The following is a 24,894-nucleotide window of genomic DNA, read 5'->3' as shown; positions in this document are numbered from 1 at the left end:
GAGAATAGAGGGGAGAATGTTAGGCAAACGAAGAAAGGGCAGGAAAAGGATTGTAGGGAATGAAGAGAGGAATGCGATACGCTTTTGAGTGACTCGCCGGTCATTTTGGATCTAATCTTCGACGATTTTGCGATGTTTAGCGTCTGTGGCAGTGATCGGACGTCCGCTGAGTGTTTAATCAACAATTATGACTTTTCCAAGCTCGCAGCCACAACATTTTACTACCCATCGATTTACAGTAGACCTATCAACAGCATCGTTGCCATGAACAGCCTTTAAACGACGATGAATCTCAGTAAAAGTCACTTTTTCAGCAGTTAAAAATTCGATACCAGCACGCTGTGTAACTCGCACAGTTGACATAGCACTAGAACACGTCTCCATACTTCCGCTTCTTAAAACACACTGGATGAATGTAACGACCTTAAACGTGTGCATGATTGTTGAGGGGGAATGTTACTTCCACATGTCACCAGGAGTGCTTCTGAAGGTCATTTTGTTGTTTTAGTCTACAAGCATGTGTGCATTAATTTTCAGTCTTCCCTCGCAGTACGACTAAAATTAAGAAATGCTTAATTTTTGGATGTGTGTTGAATCACACCCCTGTCACACACTCTCGTGTTGGCCTGCAGGTTCAATACACAGGGTGCAGCGCTTAAATCCGGATCAGCACGCGTTTCCTCGAATGAGATTTCCTCGCCGGGTTGGCAAAACCTTCCCCAGACTTCTCCGAAGCACAATACCTAGCCGCAATATCGTAAACAGTTGATCTGGGGTAGTAGAAGAATCGAACTACATATTTCGAAATATAACGCCCAGCTCGAACACTTTTGATAATCGCGGCTCTTCGATTGTACTCCGCACTTGTACGTAACATCTCGGACATTGTGAGGTTATGACTGTTTACAAGATGCCTATAGCTTTCAACAACGCCAATCGCGACCTCCTGTGGCCCTGTAAGATTGCTGGAAATTCGAAGTGAAATGCGTCCGGATTGTAGCGCCGAGCCCCGTAGACGTGGGCGAAATCGCTGGGAAATGAATGGCCGTCGCTTCGCCATCGTATTTCACGCCCGGGTCGCGAGCACCTCGAGGGTCTAAGGTTCGCTTTGAGCGGAGGGCGGCCCATTCCTCTCCTTATTGCCTTCCTCCCTCATCTCATTACTGTTGTTATATTTGCGGACGCGAAGCGTGGCCCGGCCTTTCTGCGCGCCCTCTCGTAAACTCATTGTCTTTATGGAAGCTCCGCATCAAAGGTCATGACTATCATCCAGAGGCGGTGGCTTGCCCGCCCCCGTGGAAAGAGCGTAAATAATAAAGAGGGGGGGGCGTCGAAGAAGATAGGGGGTCGTCCGCCCCCACGGGAAAGGGACGGGAGTGAGTCGCCCATCCCCGCCAGATGTCTCTCCCGCTCCCTTTGATCGCCCTTGAAAGCGCGTAAATCACGCCCCCCCCCTTTCCCATATCACTTGAAGATCCCCCCTCCCCCCCTCGCACCCCCGATTCCCATTGGCTCTTGGAAACGCGTCAAATTCTCTCGCTCGCCCCTCCCCCCCACCCCTCACCCTCCGTGATTTAGTATTGCGGAAGGGCATTACATTACATACCGCCACCTTGGGATTCTTTGATCCTCTCTCTACTCTATCTCTCTGTCGCGAGGGGACAACATAATTTCGCCGCAGTGGTGGTGCTGGTGCTCTCTCGAAGTCTCTCGGCCACGTGACGGCGCAGCGCGGGGATTCTTCTCGGTGGGCTGGGAGTCTGCTTCTTAAGTTAATCACCAGAGGCGCGCCATATTTTTCGTTTCGTAAAAGCAACTCTTCTCCGGAGTATGGATGGTCGGTGGCGGTGGCTTTTAATTTTCCGCTCCACGTCCCTCCCTCCGCGTCTCCCCCTCCGCGTCCCCCCCACCCACCCTGCCGAATGATATGACGTCTCACTCGGTGCCAGACAAAATCACTCCCGCCCGCACGGCCCTTTTGACCTGCGCCTCGATTCCCTCCGCACCATACTATAATACCCTCGGGTGCCAACTCGCAAAGAACGTATTTCCAAAATATCATTTAATTTGCCAGTGGATTTTTATATATATTTTTTGCCGAGTATTTCATTTTAAAAAATAAACTAAGTGAAAACATTTCTCTCTTCTGCGTGTTTTGGACGAAATGGTCATCATGGACTGTAGTAAGAATAATGGGTCAATTGAAGAAGTTTCCACGCGGGGGAGACATTTGATGACGAGGGCCTTGACTTTGTGTCTTGAGAAAATACTTGTGAAACAATAAATGCGGAGTGTAGTTTTGTTTGGCTCGAAAACTTGGTCGGACGGAAGGAAAAACAAACGGAGAAAGGCTAGGCGAAGGGGGGGGGGAGGAGAGGGGATATGCTGGGAGAAATTCGGAGTATGTAGTACTTATTTTTATTTCGTTATTTTTAATTGCTCGGGATCGAGGGAAGTGATAAAATATGGATTCCTTAACATTCGTTGCTCGCTCCTACGACTTTCCCTGGAGAACCTGATAAGTTAGGTCGTGTTATACGCGATCACGTTGGGCTTTCCCATGATTTGCTGCCAAAGGTTAAATGAGGGATCCGGAAGATCGCGGTAGATGGATTTGAAATTTCTTTTCTGTGACGCAAATAGGATGAGGAGTCCTCAATCCAGGTGGCAGTCATGTTGATGGCGACGTTTCAGCCGCTCTGCTGCGGGCGTCATGAGGCCTGGCTGAATTGGAAGTAGCTCCGCGAAACGCTATGGCAAATGGAGCTGACCACCGCCACTGACGAATCGATTTCAACCAATAAGAGAGCGGCAGACACGCGGGCACGGCCGCGGCTTTGTATGAATAGTGACATTTTCGAAGCTACTTTCTCCATCTCCCACAATATCTTCAAAACCTAATTACCAACCTATTCACATTGGTGCAGTCCTAAGTCCCCTACAATTTAATCTATTTATTGATGGCATTCCTTCCCATCCCTCGACCCACCTTTTCCTTCATGCCGATGATAGAGCCATTGCAGCCCAAGAGCCGGCAGCCCTGCAAAACCGATGAAGCTCTGCAAGACCACCTTGATCTAATTGAGGATTGACTTGCAGAGTGGAGGTTATCCGTTAACCCAACGAAATGCACAACAGCCTGTTTCACCGGACACCCTTCCGAATTCACTAACACTTACCTTACCAGAAAATCCTACCCCAGAAATCCACCCATACATTCTTAGGCGCGGTCCTGGACTCCGAATCAACCTTCACTCCCCACATCGATCACATAATCTCCGAAATCCTATCATCATCCACATTTGCTCTTCGACCTCTGCTGGCCCAAACCCCAATATAAATAGATGGGTAGATATCCTAAATACTAGAATGCGTCCACAAACTCTGCATGCATCTCCGATATGGGCCACAGCCCTCGCCTTTGCATTAAATACTAGTAGAATACAGGCATGGCGGAATAAAAGGGCCCGCAAGATAGGAGGGGCCCGTTGGTACATCCCTAACAGAAACATTTTCCGAGAACTTAAACTTACCACCATGAAGGAAGCCGTATCCAAGGCACTGGTAGAGGAAGTCGCTCAAGATGAAAAGAATCCTCTCATCCAGAATCTCTGGCCCCCATTCCTACCAACCGGCAAATACAAACACCGAAGCCCTAAGTGGAGGAAAACCCACCCAGACGGGAATCGAACCAGCGACCCTTGGACTGGTAGACGAGGCCGGCAATTGTAATTATATTCCTTGAGTTTATAGCAAACACATTCTATGCCATTGTCGTTTCATTCTTAACTAATGCTATAGAGTTGTGAGCTAACTGAATTGAATTCTCCTCCCCCAAGTCTATTCGATCTTTCGTTTCCGTAGACGATGAAACCATTCTGAAAAACCTCGCTGTCCGCACTGCATTAATCGAGCCGGCTTTCCGTTCTTATGACGTCTCCTTTTGGGTTTTCAAAGGTGTTCTATGTCATGTCTTATATTTTTTATGCTTTGGCAAAATAATCCAATAATTTTTATTGAAATTCCTTGCACTTCAAGTTAGTGCGAGTCAGCGGGGATTGAATTCCGCGTGCTACGGGCGTTGTTAGGATTTACTTTCTGTATCTGATTGGTCTTGAGACATTTCTATTGATATTGTCGAAGGAAAATAATATCTCGAGCGTAGGAGGAACTTGCAAGGAGAGAGAAGTTGTGGTGACGGGCGCACCGAGTAAAGATGCGAAAAAAAGATAAGTAGGTAAAGGCAACTTAAAGTATGGAGCATGGTTTATCACGGACGTGAGACTGAGAATGTAAGCGTAGATTAAAGTCTGTTGAAATGCGGTCGTAGTGGAGAAAGGAGGGAATAAGTTGGAGAGAGAAGAAGAATAATGCAGGGGATTGAGGGAAGGGTGGGAGAATGGAGGTCGGATTTATTTGGGGGGGGGGGATCCGAAGAAGGCAGGGGAAGTGGAAGGAAGAAATACTGAGAGTTGGTGTGTGTCGGAAGGAAGGCCGTGATAGAAGTGAGGACGTCGTTTGAGCGTGGGGTAGAGGAAGGATGAGAGTAGGCTTACTACTCTGTCCAATAAATACACGAACTGATGCCATTAAAAACTTTTCAAAATTTAGTCTATATCGATTTTGTCCCCTTTTCAAAGTATTCTCCAATTGTCGCTGTGCACTTATTCCATCTTCTGTCCGCTGTTTAAAACACCCTTTGAAGTCCTCTTGGCAGTTAGGCTTTTTAGTTTTCTCGCCGTTTCTTGCTTTATTGTACCCACTTCTTCCCAGTGATGTCCCCTCATCACAGTTCTGCATTTTGGGAATAGGAAAAAAGTCGCCGGGGGGGGCGAGTTATGGTGACTAAGGAGAATGATGAAGGATGGCTTTTTTGCCAGAAAACGGCGGACAATCAATGCTGAATGTGCAGGTGCATTGTCATGGTGAAGGAAGGATCGATCCCTCGCCTGGAGTCAAATGTGGTCGCACACGACGCACGGGATCTCGCAAACCATCGAGAACTGCAAGGTAGAACTCAACATTTACTGTTTGTCCTTCAAGAAGTAATTCATGATGAGCAACACCTTCGACATCAAAGAAAACCAGGAGCTTGACTTTGATTTTCGATCAGTTTTTTCTTGATTTTTCGGCTAGATTTAATCCACTTGAAAACGGATGTTTTCTTCAGATCATTATCACCATAAACAGCTGTCAACATTTCAGTAATTTCTTGATAACATTTATCGCCCTACACCAAAAAACTTGATGTTGATGCGTCGCTCCGTGATTTCGTCAATTTCCATTTTCGACAAACAGTGAAAACAATGACGACAGAATCTAACATGACTGGCATCATACGCACAGCTCGACGATCCGCCAAGTACATACGGCTTATTGGGTCTCAGGCAACTAGCGCCGCTAGTGGGCGGGGCTATAGTCCGAGTCATGACCGCCGGATTGCACCAGTTCAACAAATCATTGCACCTTAGAATGCAGGAAAACATTCAGCCGATAACATGCAAGCTTTTACTTCACTCCTAGACGATGCATTTGAAACCCGATTTTTGCGAAATTATTTTTTCCGTGATATCAATTGTAAAAGTTTTTTTTAATCGTTAAATTCTTCATGGTACTGAAATATATGGTAACTTTAATATCGAAAATATTTTTCTTTAATGCATACTAAATGACTAATAACAATATATTTTAATACGTGTGAGTAAAATATTTTTGAATGCTTTTTGGAAACAATGTCGTAGACTGATGATTTTTGTGTGATTTTCGATAAGTGACTTTGATACGTAATGCTTATCATTGTTTACTGTAGTTAAAAAAATAAAAATTGTTAGAGTAGATTTAAGTCTAATTGAGGCAAAATGAGAGAGCCTATTTTAGCCACCTAAAACTTAAACTTTGAATGTTTAACTTAAATGCGGTGAATTCATGTGTAAAACCACTTTGTCCTTTCTCCGCAGGTCGGACGTACAATGATCTCAATCAGTACCCCGTGTTCCCGTGGGTGCTCACCAACTACGAGGACAAGGAACTTGACCTCGGCCAGGCAAGAAACTACCGCGACCTCACTTTGGTAAGTGACACTCCCTTCCATTCACAACGTTCCAATGACAACGGGGCGCATTTGTGCGGCCCACCCATTCCTCTCTAAATTTGTTCACACTTTCTTTGTGATCAAATGGTAAGCGCTTGATAGAGGCATTCCAAGAGTGTGAAAAATACGGATACGAAATCTGTCTCATGCTCTTCGTCGTCAGTGACGAAGGATTAAACTTTAACTCTTGCCATTTTGACTTATCGACCCAAGCATTTGCTTGTGGCGTCGGTTCCTCACTGACGTATCTTGGACACCGTGATTGGATTTTCCATTCCGACCTCCCGACATTGCTTTCACAGATACGTATAGTGCTGCCCGTCAAGCACACCGATCGTTAGCATTTCCTTTGTAAATTTCCATATCTTGCCACAGGGTCTTCCGCCGCGCCCTTTTCTCCTCATTAGTTTCCCTTTAGAGGTTTTATTGATCTCCTGGTACTTTCTTGTACTTACAGGGTGCGATCCAAAAGTGATTAAATTGAATTTCCCGCGCCACTCCTTTTGGTCGAACGGGGATCAAACCACTTGAAGTAGGTGTGAGGGAGACGCTAAGCTTTTCCGCGAAACCGGTCTCAGTGCTCTCTATGCTGTGGAAGCTGCAAGTAGTCAGTTAGTGTAAACCACTGGGCGCCGACCGTACCACATAAGACCAACCGAGCGGAAATTACAAGTGAACTTTTGCGACTTATTGAAAATGAACCTGATTATTAGGGCAACGCCATCACTGGTTATGAAACCTGGGTTTTTGAATGCGATCCAGGAACAAAACGCCAAAGCTTAGAGTGGCACACCGACCGGTCCCCCAAGCCCAAAAAGGCAAGAATGATCAAATCAAAATTGAAAGCAATGCTCATTGTCTTTTTCGACAGTAAATGAGTGGTCCATAAGGAGTTTGTTCCTCAAGGACCGACAGTTAACGCTGCCTTCTGCGTGGATTTGCTGGAATGATCCGAAAACCTGGCAACTCCATCACGACAACTCGCCTTGCCACAACGCGCTACGAGTCCGCGAGTTCCTGGCCAAACACTAGGTGCCAACGTTGCCCCACCCCCAATTAGTACTGACGTCGCCACAGCAGACTTCTTTTCGTTCCCATAAGATTAAGGCACCCTAAAAGGAACCCGATTTTCGTCCATAGAAGGCATCCAATCAGTAAATTACTTAAAAGAAATAATTGTATTAATTTTGGAACGTACCCTGTAATTCTGCGTTTGCATTCCTTTTCTCATATATTATCCCAATCATCTCGTCTGTGATCCATGGTTTAATTTACTTCTTTGCCTTTCCCCCATTAATATTTCCCAGTTTCGTTTACGACTTTCGATATCTATATTTCGATATGTTCCTAATTTTTCCTGTTGCACCTGCCTCTTACTTTCCTCTCATTATTCCTCTTCAACCTAATGATATTCCTGACTTATTGTTACGGTTAATGCTTCTATATCCTAAACTACCCCACCCTCTTCTTTCTTCCTGAGTCCAACGTCACTTTTCATTATTGCTCAATTAAGATCTGAATGCACATCCTCTTCTGGAAACTGTTTTGCAAAAACCCTGTTCCTCAATTTGCACTTAACCATAATATACCCTGGCAGATATCTCGCTGAAGTCTCGGACATTTTTCATGTAGCTCTACGTTAATTTGGTGTCTACTCCTCGTTATTATTAATCCCCGTCTCCTGCAGACTTCAATTGCTTTCTACCCACGGTCATTCCTCGTGCCTTCCATTTCCTATCCTACGGCCACTGCCTTATCTTTTTTAATCGGGCGCTACACCTCATAACGGCTAAATTGTTATCAGAGTCCGCATCCGCTCCCGGGAAGCTGTGCGAAACGATCACGCTGTTCCTAAATTTGAACCTAACCATAACATAAACTCCCACCTCATTACCATCTCTTCCTTCACCTACCGTCGCATTCCCTCATCACTATCAAACCGTTCCCTGAAGGAACACACCCTATTTCTTCCTCTAATTAATCGTATACCCTATCGAATTCTGCCTCCTTATGATTTGTTAGGTGGCAGGTGTGCGGAACGATGAACAAGTTTGTTGGTTCTGCTTTTACCTCTGCTAGTAATTTTCTATCCGTTGCTTTTTCTATGTTGACTACGCTTTTTCCTACATTATTATTCAATATTATGGCGACCCCTCGCTGAATCTCGTCCCCTCCGCTGTATATTACTCTATAATTATCACTATAGTAATCCCCGCTATCCTACCATCTCACTTCGCACAGCCCTGAAATGTTATCCCTCTCTTCCTTTGTATTTTCAAATTTCCCTGCTCTCAACCTCATCCTAACATTCCACGTCCCTATTCCAACTGGCTCAATGCTCTTCTTTTTCTTGTGTGCCGCTGTGACGTGTATCACTAACCGCGACCTTCGTTGCAGCCCATCGGCGCGCTGAATCCGAGCCGGCGGGCCTACTTCGAGGAGCGCTACAACCAGTGGGACCACGAGAGCATCCCACCCTTCCACTGCGGGACCCACTACTCCACGGCCGCCTTCGTGCTCAACTGGCTCGTGCGAGTGGTAAGTCTGTGCCGCGTCGCAGATGCTACTGGAAATGGCTAAGGAAGGCTAAGTGCTCTCCGGACTGAGCAATCCGGCAGTGTTGCCTTTGGATCATGAAATGCTTAAGTGGACTGAAGGAATGGCATTGCAATGAACAGAATGGTGACTCAAACCACGTAGACTCCCTTTTTGGTCCAAGGGGAACTCATCCGGGAGAGCTGCTTTCAGTTCTGTGACTCACCCTTTCCATCATCATATATATTATTCTTATGCATCTATGGCCTCGATTGACGCCTTACATTTGCGTTCATTGCAGGTCATTTAATATTAATTACGTTTCGCATTTCTTGCCATAAATTGTTGTTGACTAGCCCGTAAATCCATGAGGATATCTCAAGTATTGCGGGGATGGGAATGGTGCGTTGGCTAGTGTACTTGCTTCCCACCCAGAGGCCCCGGGTTCCACTCCCGGGTACGGCAGATCCTTTTCAGTGGTATCCCGATCCCTAATTGAGATGCTTTGTGGAGGGCACTTTGAGTGAGTACGCCGTCCGTCGGATGGGACTTTTAAACTTTGGATCCCTTGGCGCCTTGCGACAAGAGTAGGCCAATGCCGACGCTGGGTTTCTCTCCACCCTTCATCCTTTCCTGTCCATCCCTAATGGCACAAATATAATGTTAGTTGTTGGTCGCCTCCCCAATAACGACTACTTCTACTCCATTAAATGAAAAAAACAATGAATTTTTCCACTGTCCTTTATTTTGGTACTACTAGTTGAAGTATTCTCGGGTCTTCCACCGGGTAAGGGGTTCTTCCATATTGGCCGACGTTCGGATGCATCGAAACGTCGGCCAATATGGAACCCCTTGCCCGGTAGAAGACCCGAGAAAACTTCATCAAGCAAATACGCTGGGAAAGCACCATATCTTACTTGGTGGTAATAGTTTCAACGCTTAGGCGTCATCATCAGGTATAAATTAGTTAAGTTAATGTGAACCTGCTAATGACGCCTAAGATTTGAAACTAGTAGTGCCAAAATAAAGAACAGCGGACAAATACATTGTGTTCTTCATTTAATGAATATGAACTTCCTCAAAGTTGAGCCAGAAAAAAAATCGATTGCTACTTCTACCCGAGTATCGCATGTATCTGCGAAGGTGCATCTGGGCTCAAAATTGATTACAAGCATCCATACATTCCATCCACAAGGCACGGGAATAATTGGGAGAACTCATTCAGATTCAGGATTCAGAGAAACGCATGGATGCAAGCTTTAATGAACATTTGTGAAAACTTTCATGGTGCGCGCCCCGTTAGCCTGGAGGCACGCGAGTGGTCTGTTCGTGAGTAACCTCCCTCGTGCTTCCTTCCCGCACAGGAGCCGCTGACAACCATGTTCCTGGCGCTGCAGGGCGGGAAGTTTGACCACCCCAACCGGCTCTTCTCCTCCATCTCCAACTCCTGGAAGAACTGCCAGAGGGACACGTCCGACGTGAAGGTGAGTCAGTCGGCACTTGAGGCCGTTCACTAAGTATCGTCCGTGCAGACTCCAGCCCGCTTGCGCACCATTCCCTCGGGCGGTGACCCTCTGAGGAGGCGACCTGGAGTGTAATCAAAATCAGCCGGCCGAATTTAATGACGTTATTTTTTTCAAAATGCTGAGAAAATAAGGAATTGGGAAAACTAATGAGTATCAGTTAGGTTTGCTGATGACCAAGCTTTAGTTTGTCAGCCAGCCAAGGGGCTGCAAGCAATGCTGAGTGAATTGGAAATTCAGTGCGACAGGTATGGGATGAGAATCAATATTAATAAAACCAAGGTTATTCGATTTTCCAGAAAGAAAAAGGCTAAGCTAAACATTGAAATAGGAGGGCAAAAACTAGAGCAGGTAGAACAGTTAACGTATCTCGGTAGTGTTTTGGACCAACACGGTCAAAGTAGTAGGGACGTAAGGAGAAGAATTGCGCGAGGCAAAGAGGCTTTCACAAGGAGGAGGGAGTTGATGACAGGGACTTTGAGTAAGGATGTTAAGAAAAGACTCGTAAAAACTTCGATATGGAACGTAGGTATGTACGGCGTGGAAATTTATTCAATGAAACAGGAGGATAGACTTAGATTGGAGGCTTTTGAAATGTGGGTCTGGAGAAGAATGGAGAAGGTGAAATGGACAGAGAAGAAAGCAAATTTATTTATTTATTTATTTTATTTATTCAGTATTAGTCCGAAAACAGCACATTTTGGCCTTTACATCGAACTATTAACAACGATAACAATGGTAACATTTACAAACACCCAAGCCCTAGGTGGAGGAAAACTCACCCAGGCGGGAATCGAACCCGCGACCCTTGGAATGGCAGACGAGGACGTTACCCCGCCGCCACCAATGAGGAAGTACTTGGTATGGTGGGCGGAGAGATGGGTTTGTTGGGAGAGATCCTATGGATGCAGGAAAAATTGATGAAGGGTGTATTGATATGCGATGAAGACTGTTATGAAGGGGAGAATGTTGGGAGGAACAGGATAGGGATGTTGGACGGGATGAAGGGAGGAAGGAAGTACACAGAGATGAAGAGGGACCTGATGTAGAGTAGGTTGCTGGATTGTGTTTAGTTAGGATTCATAAAATAGTTATTTGGAAGTTGTGTCCATCCAAACCCTGCCTTAACCAGTAGATTACTTAATAATTATAATAACTCTAAAAATTGTTGGTCACTCTCAGGTTTTTCAACCGCCCGATTTTGATAGGTGAGGTTCCGCCAACCGCCGTTCACCCTTACGTGCGCCAGTCCCCGTTCTCGCCAGCTGGTGGTGGTGTTGCTATTTGTTCAACATTTCGCCTGCCACGACAATAGGAAAAATGGCAACACCTCGCGCACGTAGCCTTGCTTGCTCGAAAGTGGTGTGCGGGGGAAGGACCCGTTGGCACTGCGTGCGTATGTAGGGCCGTCGTGATGCGAACTTGCGCCTGTCAGAAGTGCACGAGGGAAAAGAAATGCGTGGTGAACCTGAGGAAACGATGTCTTCTTTCCTGCAAAGGTTTTGGGTTCAAAAACTGCCAACTTAATGTTGGGAAGTATTAGCGACCCAATGCAAGAGAGAAAGCATGGCATGGATCACAATATTAGACAAGCAAATTGGAATACATTCTGTTATTTGAAGGCTAGGCAGTGGAATTTGTTCACTTTTTCATAATAATGTCATCCAGTATGAAGCGAACGGTGACTACGGCCGTATGAATATTATGGGAAGAATCAACCCCGGCCGTACTCATACAAATGGGCGAAGGATATAGTGAAGGAAATTAGAAAGGAAAAAGAAATAAAAAATAAGTAAATTATTAAGATAAATTAATAAATAAAAACAAATAAATGATTAAAATGAAACAAAAAGAAAATAAAATGATATAGGGGGGGTTGGAACAGGAAATGATTAAACCAAAATATAATAACAAGAAACGCTCTGACTAAGGTGTACTAGATAGCATTGGCCCTTATCAAGCACTCACCGGTCAGGGCTTGCGAGAAAATTCTCTTTGCACCAGTGGCCCGCAAAACACACGAAATAAAATATAAATAAATAAAAATTGAATTTATGTATTCATTGAATTTATTTTTTAAATTTATTTACAAATTTCTTTTTTCCCTCTTATTTCCCTCACCCATCCTTTGGCCATTTTAGGAGTACGGATGGGGTTGACTATTCCCATAATATCATCCAGAATTATATCAACCGTTTCGGTTATCAAATTTCGTTTTGTAGTTAGAGTCAAAAGTTTCCAGCGTGATGTGGCGGAATTATGTTAAACTATTTAGCCTATCAAAAGGACATTTTAGCCCTTCTCCTCAAAATGAAATGTTTTCACTAACGTCGCGCGTTGCAACTCCCGAAAGTTTCGACTTCAAGATATATATATATGTATATATATATATATATATATATATATATATATATATATATATATATATATATATATATATACTACCTTGATCAAAAATTTCCCGGAATTTATTCAGAAAATTAAAAATACAAGTTTATTTATCTAAATCTATATTGTCCCCTTCAAAGTAATCCCCATCGACTGCAACACACTTATGCCAGCGCTTGATCCAATCCTCGAAACATTTTTTATATTCGGTTTTCGGTATGTCCATCAGTGCTTCCTGCGATTTTTCCATTACTTCCTCTCGGCTGCTAAAACGCGTTCCCCGTAATGGTTTTTTAACTCGATTGAACAGAAAGAAGTCACAGGGAGCCAAATCAGGTGAATTCGGTGGCTGTTGGATGGTATTTGTTGCATTTTTCGTCAACAAATTACGAATAATGATAGCACTGTGCGACGGTGCGTTATCATGGTGCAAAATCCACGAGTTTTCTGCCCACATTTCTGGTCTCTTTCGGCGAATTGCTTCACGCAAACGTCTCATAACGCCCAAATAATACTCTTTGTTTACTGTCTGGCCTTCTGGCAAAAATTCATGATGCACTACACCGTTGTAATCCATGAAAACCGTCAGCATTGCCTTCTTTTTTGACTGAAAACGACGTGGTTTTTTTGGTCTCGGCTCATTTGGTGAACGCCATTCACTTGCCTGATGTCTGGATTGCGTGTCGTACTCATAAACCCACGTCTCGTCTCCAGTAATGATCCTTTTGATGAATGTGGGATCGGATTCAGCCTCACAAATCATGTCTTTTGCGACGTCAACACGGTCTCTTTTTTGCATGAAATTGAGGTCTTTTGGCACCAACTTTGCTGCTACACGACGGAAACCCAAATCATTAACCACAATGTCTTGGGCGGATCCATAGGCAATGTTCAAGTCCTCCGCTATTTCTCTGATGGTTAATTTGCGGTTATTGACCAACATTTCTTTTACTTTATCAATTTTTTCACCGACTTTCGATGTCGATGGTCTGCCACTGCGTTCATCATCTTCGATTGACTCACGACCACTTCTGAACCGCTCGTGCCACTGGTAAACGACCGTTTTTTTTAGAGAATCGTTGCCGAAACACTTTTCCAACATTTCCAACGTCCGTGCGCCACTAAATCCGTTTTTTACGCAAAATTTAATACAAGTTCGTTGTTGCAAATTTAAATCCATTTCTGAAATTGTAAAAAATCGCCAACACACACAGAGATAGATGTACTCTTGGCTACGTAACTTTTGCAAATGTCAAGTTATGACACTAAGATTTAAAGGGAATATCAACAACAGATGTACCAATTTAACAAAAAAAACAGAACTCAAATCGGAACGATGGGAGCGCCACACGGTGGTTATTCCGGGAACTTTTTGATGAAGGTAGTATGTATATATTTCAGGAACTAGTCATACCCTGTCTTACGAATTCATTTTTGTGTAGGTGTTCACATTATTTCTAGACTAGACTAGGTCGGGCCTGCTCTCTTTGTGAATCATTGGGTTATTAACCTACAGTTCCGTCCAAACTGGTCAGGCATTAAGTGGCACGCACCATTAGGTGGGTGCTTAAATGCAAGGAAGACGTCTGGTGAATAGTTGGCTCGAGGTTGGACACTCCATGCAGTCAGTAGTACTGCCATCAATGTGGCTGAGAATATGGAATCAAGAGATGACGTTCGAATGTCAAAATAAAATTATCGCAAGAATTAAAACTATATTCTTACGGAAGACGCCGAATTTCTCTTCGCATAGAAAAGCTATGCTTTTTCCCATCTCGCGTAAAAATAACCCTCCGTCTTTTTCATCGATCCCTGAGAAGTTATAAGTGTACTCTCTTGAAGAAATAACCGAAGTTTTTGTGACCAAAATGCAGGGTGCGTTCCAAAATTCGATTCGACTTTGTTCGTGACACGGTCGCCGCCCAATAACTGACGTCCTGCCGCTTCCACAGCTTGGAAAGCAATGAGACCGGGTTCGCGGCAAAGCTTAGCCTCCCTCCCCCCCACCTACTCCAAGTGGCTCCATCCCACTCTGACCAATAGGAGCAGCGAGGGAAATTCCATTGCATTATTTTTTGAATGCACCCTGTATTTTATGCACTCCCGCCATGGCGATTATTCTTCTGCAGGTTTCTGCGATAACAGCACGCTTTTTAAGTCGCGTTGACATCGCACTAGAACACGTCTTCATAAGTCCGCTTCTCGAAATACACCGGATTAACGCAGCGACCTCGAACTTGCGCATGCGTGTTGAGAGAGAATGTTACTTCCACATGCCACCAGGAGTGCTTCTGCAGGTCAGTTTTTTGTGGTCTACAAGCATGTGTTAATTAGTTTTCAGCCTACCCTTGTAAATATTTTCGTTAAGTTTCAACATATAATAAAAAAACTTAACTCACACCTTGACACGCTAAACGTTAATTCGTCTCGGCGGAAGGGAATAATGAGAATCCTCGTATTATTCTGTGCCGATAAGAAACTAAAAGAGGGAAAGAGGAGACTTCAGATTAAACCAGAGAATCATCCCTACCTAATCTTATGCATTGGACTGTTCGCCAGCTTCTGTTCAATTGTTCATTTTTTTCTCGAGATATGAGCGTACATATTTGTGAGTTTTCGTTGAAATAACGAATTTTTCTGTTAAAGTAACTCAAGTATTTACTCAATAGTTAATTTTGATCTAACTTGGCTGAAAATAGTTTTAATTAGGGTTTAAGCTTATGAGTTGGATCAGTTCAAAATACATTACAGTTAACTCAGCTGGCTAAATGTTGACAGTTTACTTCCCCGAGTTCGAGAGCAGGACCGTCATCCATCGATCGACCCCATCGATCATTGCAGCACCCTCCGATGTCGATTCACACTTCTTTCTCTCGATTCAGATGAAGCCCACACTTCCACCCCCTCCCTCAATTCTCCCCCTCAACTAAGGTCGAAATTATCACTTTGAATGTCAGATTCATTTCGGGCGTAAATCTCACAACATTAAGCGCCACTTTAATACAAAAACAGAATACGGCCCCTTAAACTAGAGAGTCGTAAAAAAAGCCGTGTTAATTTTGGGAGAACCCCGTGCCACGAACACGCTTTTAAGGCAGGCGCGGCCATCGTAAATTACGGTTATGACGCTGATTAAGGCATAACGAAGGTGGGTGGCTCCGCGGTACTTAAATTATTACGGTCGGCGAAAAGAGCGGGGGGGTGGGGCATATTCCGCGGGGATTCGTTCTCGGGAATTATTGCCTCGTTAAAAGGAGCGCGCGCGCTCACCACCCTCCTCCCCCCCCCCCTCCGCCGCTCCGCTCAAAAACACTCTCGCCGTTTCTTTTTTTAGGAGCTCATCCCGGAGTTCTTTTTCCTGCCGGAGATGCTCGTCAACGCGAACGGCTACCGCCTGGGCAGCCTGGAGGACGGCGGCGGCGTCGTGGACGACGTGGAGCTGCCGCCATGGGCGTCATCGCCCGAGGAGTTCATCCGCATCAACCGGATGGTGAGTGGCAGGGGAGAGTGGCTCAGTCACACGGAGCGGTGTCACGCGGAGGAAGGCGGTGCGTGACACCGCGACCTCGAGGAAGCGGCGTCGAAGATGTGAACTTGTATGCAATAAATAATACTCAGGCTGCAGCACACAATCCACGATCATTTACGACGTCTGGAGTTTTTCGCCCAAAGATGCATTCATGTTGAGATGATTTATCAATGAAATATATAATATGTATATCATTTGACGCATAGATACGCACACGCGTGCGATTGGAGGACACGTCGAGTGGCAACAACACACACATACATAACCTATTAGAGACACTATGAAAACATAAGGATTCGAGATATTATTGGGAATTCTTGATGCATTTGGAAAAGGAGAAATGTGTTCACATTTATTAAGAAAATAATGACGGGAAAGGTGGAGACCTTCACAACTTTCGAGTAGGAACGGAAGACAAGGGTTTAAGTCTCTGTTCCGGTGAATTTGTTCTCCGCCGGGGAACAAATTCACCGGAATCATTGAATCCATTTGAAAAACCACGAGGCACCTCAATGAGGCGCCTCATTGACCTTTTGCCTCCGCCATAATGGCCGAATGGTGGACCTAATGCAATGATTGTAGGGTAATAAGGTCTCCTGAGCACATTGCATTGTGTCTATAAAACACATCTGGAACAATTTCTTCCTGATTTGTCCCTACGTCGCTTAAAATGGTACTTAATCTATACCTATTAATAGTGCTTAAATTACTAAATAACTAATAATTACAGCACTAAATAGTACTTTACTTATCTCTGCTATGAAATTAACAAAAAAAAATTTCAGAGTTTAAGAGGACACCTCGGTAGCTTAAGTGGCTAAAGCACTCGACCGGATATTGAGGGATCTGGGTTCGAATCCCAGTCAAGGCGAATGATTTTTACACTCTGAAATTGTTGCATTGAAATGCACATTAGCGGATGACTCCGTTAAAAGTTACTGTTGCGGCATCTCCCGCAGTTTCTTTGAAATTAGTAAAGTTTGTACTCGTATTGATAGAGAATGATGATGTGCTCGTTTGGGTTCAAAGTCGTCCCTCATTTGCCTTCTTTCAGGCCCTCGAGTCAGAGTTCGTGTCTTCGCAGCTCAACCACTGGATTGACCTCATCTTTGGATTCAAGCAGAGGGGTAAGTGGTGGGGACGGATCACTCCTGCTGTCCCAGACGTGGTTGTGTTCTCATTCCTTCGACTCAATCAGGCAATATTGAAACAGGGCCTCACATCCCTATACAACCGATGGGATTTTGCTAGGTGTGTTGCTTGTGTCCGACCGCGTGCCATGTACTATATTAGTTCGTTTTGCCAATATGTGGTGAGGATGGCAAAAGAGGAGGGCTGTCCTCGGGAGGGCGTGGACGGGGAGACGGAGGGAATGCGAAAAAGGTAAGGCATCGAACTTGGGCCTGTCACCGCGGGCGAGAGGAGTAGTAAGTCAGAGGGAATGAATCGACGTGCGATGGAGCTGTTTCTTTTCGCACTAAGAGGCAACCGCTCTCTCCATCGTCATTCCCGTCACCCCCCCCCCCCACGTGGCCAGTGGCCAGAGGGAGTGGTCAGGGATGGGGGAGTGCGAATCGACTCCTTTCTTCCCCAGCCCCCACATATGTCCAAAGCAGGCGAGATAGAGTCGCCATCTCCTCAGTCGCCTTTCCATTCTTATTTTCAGTCACATCTCAAACGTCTCCATTTATGCCAATCGGATAATTCTGTCTGGAAGGAGCCAAGTTCCCATGCATTATTATCTCGGCCCATGTCTGTGTGCCTTTTTTTGCGTCGGACCCACCGTGGGGAAAGGGTGGGATATCCCAGGCCGAGCAGAGACCGTGGGGCGGATGGGTTCTGTCGAGGGAGGAGGCGGTGTGTGGCAGGAGGTCTTTGCTTCTACGTTTCCACGGTTTAGGTTCCTGTCACTTATTTAATTACGCCCCTGCCTAAAAACTCTCTCTCCCTCCGAGGGGTTCCACCACCCGACCCGCCCTCCTTTGCGAGACACCCTCATCCCCCGTCATCCTGTCGACTGCCCTGGTCAGCGTCACGCCCCGTGGGGGCCGGAAGCAGAACTGGCTCCCTCTTGCCCACCCTGTTTGGGGCGTCACGGTGACGAAAAGAAGAGGCGACACGCCCACACCGTTCCTCTCCCGGGGCTCCTCCCAATTAGTGCCCCCCATTAGGGCACCGCGGTGGAGGGCCTACGCGTCGGAAGGCCCACCGCAGGCGGCGCTTCATTTGCGCCTGCGAGAATCCAGATTAATGATTTCCAATTAAGAGGTTTCCGTGGACACTGGCTATGTTGGGGAAATTCGAAAGAACTAAGGAACGCATCCACCGTCTTGGCAGCCTACGTACGTAGACGTATTCAATCTCCTATGGTTCTTCCCTCTGTCCCTCGTATGGCGGATTTTAGTCATTGGCCATATCATTCCGAGGGTTATTCTTTCTTCTATGCTGCTTCCTGTGCACTGAATTCTCGATGTCAGAGCGGCAACTATAGTGAACAGTGATAGCCAAAACCCTAAACTTGATTGGCAATAGGTTTGTCCAAAGGGGGGGAGGTAAAAACAAAGTCACGAGTAAGGGGAAAGATAGGGAACGGACACGAGGTCACTTGGGTGTGTTTGGGAAACAGTGACCCATGTATACCTCAATCACACAAAAAAAGGCAAAGTTAATAATAAAAATTAAAACAAACTTACAACCACTCGATCACTAGGGAGTGTGTTGAGGAATAACAGTCACTCTTATGAATTGTACGCACGAACACACGCTCTCAGGGTTTTGTAAGGATATCTCCTATGCCAGGGACCCGTTGTACTCACACACGAATAAGAAACAATAAAAATTAAAAAAAGGCCCAAGATCCCGTTCGCAATCACTCAGCCACTATTAGACCTTTGTGAATCGCACTCACTCACTCGTTCAGGGTTTGCAAGGATTCCTCCTACGTCAGTGATCCGCCAATCACACAGACGAATGCAAAATTATAAAACGGATGTGCGCACGCTTTCGCTTGTTCACTCAATCACTCGATCGTGTGTGTTTGAGAAGAGGGACCTTACATTCGATGCTTTTGACCGGAACGGCCACTGTTACATGTGTGCAACGGATGATAATTAGTGTAAATAATGCAAAGGTAACGAGATCCTCGATAAATTAGTTGACCTCTGTAGGATAAGCATTCTTGACGGAGATGATCAAATGACGATCGGGCAGTCACAGAAGAATCTTTTCAGCGAAGAAGATTTTAGATGGAGTTAAAACGCGGGATTTGTGAAAGAAGTTATGTATATATATGTAGAGCGTAGTTTTATTCGGTGCGTAAGGTTATTCATCGAGTCAAGAGGATGACTAAATGATAAACAAGACGGATACCTAGATTGGAGGCCTTCGACACGTGGGTGTGGGAAGGGGAGGATTGCAGGGAGAAATCCGAAGGAGGCAGGAGATTCGGAGCGTTCTGATTGGCATTGGGGTGGATTGTTGAAGGCTAGAGTGGAAGGCGAGGGAGGAGGGGAAGGGCACGTGAGAGGGAGGAGACTTGGAGGGGATGTCGTTTAATTACTCATATTGGTAAGAGGGGGGGGAGTATTTCCGTTCCTTTACCCTAACTGACTAGGGGCTTGGTGGGAAAAATTAGCCTAGTTTTTTTACTGAATCGTTTCAGCCGTTTGTGTGAAGAAAAAATTTGAATTACTCTTGATCACCAAAAAGACACAAAAATATCGATTTAGAATTATTTAAGGGTATTAAAAAGTTTCTTCCTTAAGTGAAACTTTCTATTATTCATTCCATTGTGTGTGTGTACACTAATACCAGCAAAATGAAAAGAAGCTGCCTTTAAATTTTCAGTCTAAACTTATTCAATCGATGTGTAAAATATTGGTATTGAGGAAAGCTTTCGTCGCTCTCGATCGCTTTTTAAACCTCCCGGGGGGGGGGTTAAAAAGTCAAAAATAACCTTACGTGATTGAAAGGGTAGAACAGTTTATGTATCTCGGAAGTGTTTTGGACCAACACGGTCAAAGTAGTAGGGACGTAACAAGAAGAATTGCGCTAGGCAAAGAGGCTTTCACAAGGAGGAGGGAGTTGATGACAGGGACGTTGAGTAAGGATGTTAAGAAAAGACTCGTAAAAACCTTGATATGGGGCGCAGCTCTGTACGGCGTGGAAACGTGGTCATTGAAATAGGAGGTTAGACGTAGACTCGAGGCTTTTGAAATGTGGGTGTGGAGAAGAATGGAGAAGGTGAAATGGACCGAGAAGAAAACAAATGACGAAGTACTTGGTATGGTGGTCGAAGAGAGGGGTTTGTTGGGAGAAATCCTATGGAGGCAGGAGAAGTGGATGAAGACCGGGGGTGGGACGTTGAAGACTGTTATATAGGGGAGAATGTTAGGCAAACGAGGAAAGGGAAGGAACAGGATAGGGATGTTGGACGGGATAAAGGGAGGAAGAAATTACTCAGAGACGAAGAAGGACTTGATGTGGAGTAGGATGCTGGATTTTGTATTTTGTTGGGAGTCACAAAATATTTATTTGGTAGTTGTGTCCATCCACAACCTACCTTAACCGGTAGATTACTTAATAATAAATAATAATTGAAAGACGACCTCAAAGCACGCGCAATTGAGAAGGGGTTCGCCATGGTGTATGGTGTCACACTGTGTAGTGTTATTTGAGGCGTGGAAGAACGTCAGCCGATAGTCTGCATGTCCACCCAAACTGAGCGCTCTTCGACTACCGTTGATGATAATGAAAAAAACGTGCAGGAAACGTCACTTCAAGTCACGAGTGCGTTAAATGATGAATGCCATTTCGAACCAATGCGACAATTGAAAAGTCATTGTAGTGAAAACAAAAAGTGTCCCGGCACGGATGGACGGGAGGGGCGATGCAATCCTGGGGAGGGCACGGTTTTGCCTGAGGCGTGCCCTATCTGTTGGCGCAGGCCACACCGAACAAACACCCATTCCTCCTGCGCTTGAGCCCAGGGCAGCACCGTTGGCTCTGGCCCCCTTGGTCCCACCGCCACCCCCTCGAATTCGCCACGCTGAGCGGTCGGAGGCGTGCCGTCGAAGCTTCGGGCCGGCCTTGCCCCCTCCCTGTCTGCCCCCGCTTATCTGCGCCACGCTCACTGTTTGTTCCCTTCCTTCTCTCGTCGCTCCAGAGGAAAGAGATGCTGGGATTTAATTTGCCCCCCCCCCCTTCTTAGCCCCCCTGCCGGCGGGAGATTACAGTGGGGAGCATGCTGCGGGTTTTTTGAGAACTAATTGCATTGAGAAAGTGCGAGCGACAATGTATGGATGAAACATGAGTCGAGGGACAATGATATTTGAAAAGACGTGTGTTACGTGTTGAAACAGAGAATTCTCTCCATAGCAAATGTTATTCAACATCGTCAAATTTTCACCATAAAACCTCGTCCATTTCGTGCTGAAGACCATATTGTGCGAAATTTGGCAATTCTGTCAAATCCTCATCTCTAAAAACATTTGAATCGATACGTCCATATGGCACACCCTGGGAGCAGTATGCCTTTGGTGTTTGGATATCAGATTGGGTGGGTATGTTTTCCAGCTTTCTTTCCAATAGTCTCGAGTATGATCTGTTTTGCATGAACTCAATATTTAATTTTTCAATGTTCTGAGGTGGCCTTTGTAGTTCTCATGTATGCTTCATTTGAAAAACTCAAAAAATCCATGTCACTGCTATTGAATCACATGGCCATGGCCACTGCTAATGATATTTCTTCATTTATTCGCCAGCCAGGAATAGGTCCACATTCTCATTCTGCCACATATCATACTCCAGTGTTGTATTCACAAGCTCCCATATTGCTGATGATTGAGGGGCACTTGGTGTGAATGATTCCAAATCTATTTCAGGTCCTGAACTTCATTTTAAAAGACTCCCCTAACCTTGGTTTAATCCTTTATCATCATAACTGTAGTATAGTGAAATTTTAAGGGCTCACATGACCCAACCATTACACAATGTGAAATTCAGCCACACTGCAAGTGGGCACCACAGCCCTCAACTCTTTGCATCAGGCTACTTCCATTTATATCTATTACTATTACGTCCCTAACCGGCAGAATTATCCAGCCTGTATCATATTAAGTGCTGTCTATTTCTCCAACTCTTGCTGTAAATCCAGGGTTCTATCAGGATTAGTTTATCAATTGAAGCCATTACTTTCCAGAATTAATGGAACAATAGTTAATGGCATTCTTCGAGACATAGAGTGGCAATGTTTCATTGCCTGAATGCACAGATGTGCACCCCATTGCCGATAGAACCCTTGCATAATTCACACTTGGCAAGGAAATAGCTCTAGGTCATGGTCCAGATGGTTTGGCCGAGATTATGAAAGAGCGATTGGGGAACTGCATGTCATTCTAATGAAGAAAGGGCGGTTCTGCAGTGAGGGGCTAGGAACTTGAGGCGAATGTAAGGAAAAGATTAGTGGGAATTGTGATTTATCAAGGTTAGTGGTGTAAAAGTATATTTGTATATGTGATCCTGGAGGAAAGAGGATTTGTTTAGGCTGGAGGTTTTCATGACATGCCTGTGGTTAATTTGAGTGGTTAAGGAAATGCTGTGGGCAACAAGGGTGACAAATTAGGAAGTATTATAAGGTGCAGTTGGGGAGCAGAGGATGTTTTGGGGTAAATTTTGAATGAGATGTGAAAAGGGAATGTAAGGCAGGTTGAGCGAGTGGCAGCGGAGTGTCGAGAGGAGACTGGGGAGCAAGTGTCGGTCAGCAAGGCCTGAGTTGTGCTCATTCAAGATGGCTTAGGGGTGGGAGAGAATTAAAAGACGCAGGAGAAGGCAGTCTTGTTTCTGAATGGTATTTTCTGTTGCACAGGGGTTGTTTGCAAGCACCCGATGTTTTATAATGTGTAGGTTTTCAAGTCTGCCCAAAATGTCTTGAGGTGTAAAAGTTTAGAAACCTAAAAGAAGTGAACTGCATATGTTAAACCCAACCAGTCAACACTATTATCATTTTGTCAAACATTAATGCCAAAAGGAGGTGGAAACTTATTTGTCTAATCTGTGAACTAAGGCTAATTTCATTCATGCTTAGCAAGCAATTGGCTTCCCTGATCTTAGGAACAAATCTTAGACTCGGACAGGGAAAGCTGCTCTCTTGTGAAAAGGCTGACCTTTTTTGCCAACGGTTGCATTGACTAATGCTTGGGTTTCTCTAATTGAGTCAATGTTCTCCTCCACCTTTACAGGCCCAGAAGCAGTTCGATTGACTAATGTCTTCTACTACCTGACGTATGAAGGCAGTGTGGATCTTGACAGTATAACTGATTCCGTCATGAGAGAGGTGAGTGGCATGGAAGGCAAGCAAATACAATGTTTTGCAATGCAACAAATAAATCATTAACTATCTATAATGAATTAGTTTAATCCATATCATGTTATGAATATAATTCCACATTAATAATCTTTTTTGAAATTTGTCCTTTATCAGTCATTGTTTTTCCCTACCCATGCAGTTTATATATACACATGTAAAAGTTTGCCACTCTCTTGGACTGCGACTGCTCAGTTTTGTTGAGATCATTTTCATCTTGATGGATTGTGGAGGGAGATCTGAGCATAATCTATCTTTTGTCTCTTTTAGAAACTGAGCATACATTCTTATCTCATCATAAAATTATTTTTAATGCAAGCAATTCAGTCTCTATTTCCTATGATATTCAAGGATTTGTCTGTTTACATTAAATTATAGTCATAATAATGAAAATATTGTAGTTTTGTTGAACCTAGTATCGAATTGTCTTCATGATCTTCATTGTTTCCGACTTGACATAAGTGATTCATGTCCGAAGTTTCAGTTTCTCATCACTTATCTTCATATTGTTTCTAATATATATATATGTATGGGAAATTGAAACCCTTTTGTTTCCTCTTCTTCACAGGCGATTGAAAATCAAATCAGGAACTTTGGTCAAACTCCGTCCCAGTTGCTCATGGAGCCTCACTCCCAGAGAGGCACGCTCATGCAAGTGGTGAGGAGCCTTCCAGACGAGCGGCTGCTGAGCATGGGATATCCATGCTCAGACAATGAGTGTCGCCTGTCTTATTCTATTAGATTTTGATTTCAGTGTAACTCTCATGATTTTCTTCCTTTTGCAGTCTCCCTCCATGTTTCATGCCGTCGTTGAAGACGTATGCATGACAATGAAATTCCCGTCCAACTCGCCAATAGTCCACATTTCAGCCAACACATATCCTCAGCTTCCACTTCCTTCAGTTGTCACAATAACAGCAAGTCAGCAATTTGCCGTGAACCGATGGAATCCCAGCTATGCAGGTAGTGTTACAGTCTCCTTCACCAATATTTATTCTTGTGCTGAATTTTGGTTCGTTTCATTGCTTTAGATGTGGAGTCAAACTTTGGCATGTTCATCGTTTTTCTCTCTTTTTCCCGGGTTGGTTTTGATTGAGTGCTTCGGTGCGTGTGGAGAGAAATGGGTTTTCTAATGTCTTCCTTGTTTCTACAGCGTCAGTGCAGTCTCCAAGCTACGCCGATACTCCTCAGACACAGACTGCTAATCTGCCGCTCACCATGGACCCAGTCTTATGTAAGGATGGAACATGAAAATTACATTCTTCATGTTTATTTCAAAGGCATTAATAATTTTATCTTAGGTTAAGTTGTTAAGTTCAACATTATAAGTATGATATTGCCAATTGTGTAATTAAAGTTGATGCTGTGTGCCCTGAGCAAGTACGTTATGAGAAATGACATGACATGATTTAGGAAATCAAATTTGTAGATTGTGTATCGAACAGCGGCAGCAGCTGAGGCTTGG

The 24,894-nt window shown here is 44.7% G+C and overlaps 1 protein-coding gene across 8 annotated transcripts in view; it reads left to right on the top strand.

Moving 5' to 3' along the window:
- Positions 1–24,894, top strand: part of rg (A kinase anchor protein rugose) — a 1,244,182-nt gene that overhangs the window by 1,207,124 nt on the left and 12,164 nt on the right. For all 8 annotated transcript variants that reach the window (XM_071597013.1, XM_071597010.1, XM_071597012.1 and 5 more), the window contains 9 exons: positions 5,958–6,070; positions 8,489–8,629; positions 9,991–10,110; positions 15,872–16,027; positions 17,121–17,193; positions 23,305–23,399; positions 23,998–24,087; positions 24,215–24,392; positions 24,583–24,663. In XM_071597013.1, coding sequence (XP_071453114.1) covers positions 5,958–6,070; positions 8,489–8,629; positions 9,991–10,110; positions 15,872–16,027; positions 17,121–17,193; positions 23,305–23,399; positions 23,998–24,087; positions 24,215–24,392; positions 24,583–24,663 — 1,047 coding nt within the window. The remainder of the gene's footprint in view (positions 1–5,957; positions 6,071–8,488; positions 8,630–9,990; positions 10,111–15,871; positions 16,028–17,120; positions 17,194–23,304; positions 23,400–23,997; positions 24,088–24,214; positions 24,393–24,582; positions 24,664–24,894) is intronic.

The sequence above is a fragment of the Hetaerina americana genome, unplaced genomic scaffold (assembly GCF_022747635.1).
Source record: "Hetaerina americana unplaced genomic scaffold, ioHetAmer1.1.p SCAF_8, whole genome shotgun sequence".
Lineage (NCBI taxonomy): Eukaryota > Metazoa > Arthropoda > Insecta > Odonata > Calopterygidae > Hetaerina > Hetaerina americana.
Note: the sequence above shows the minus strand (reverse complement) of the source record. Positions and strands in the feature narration are given on the sequence as shown.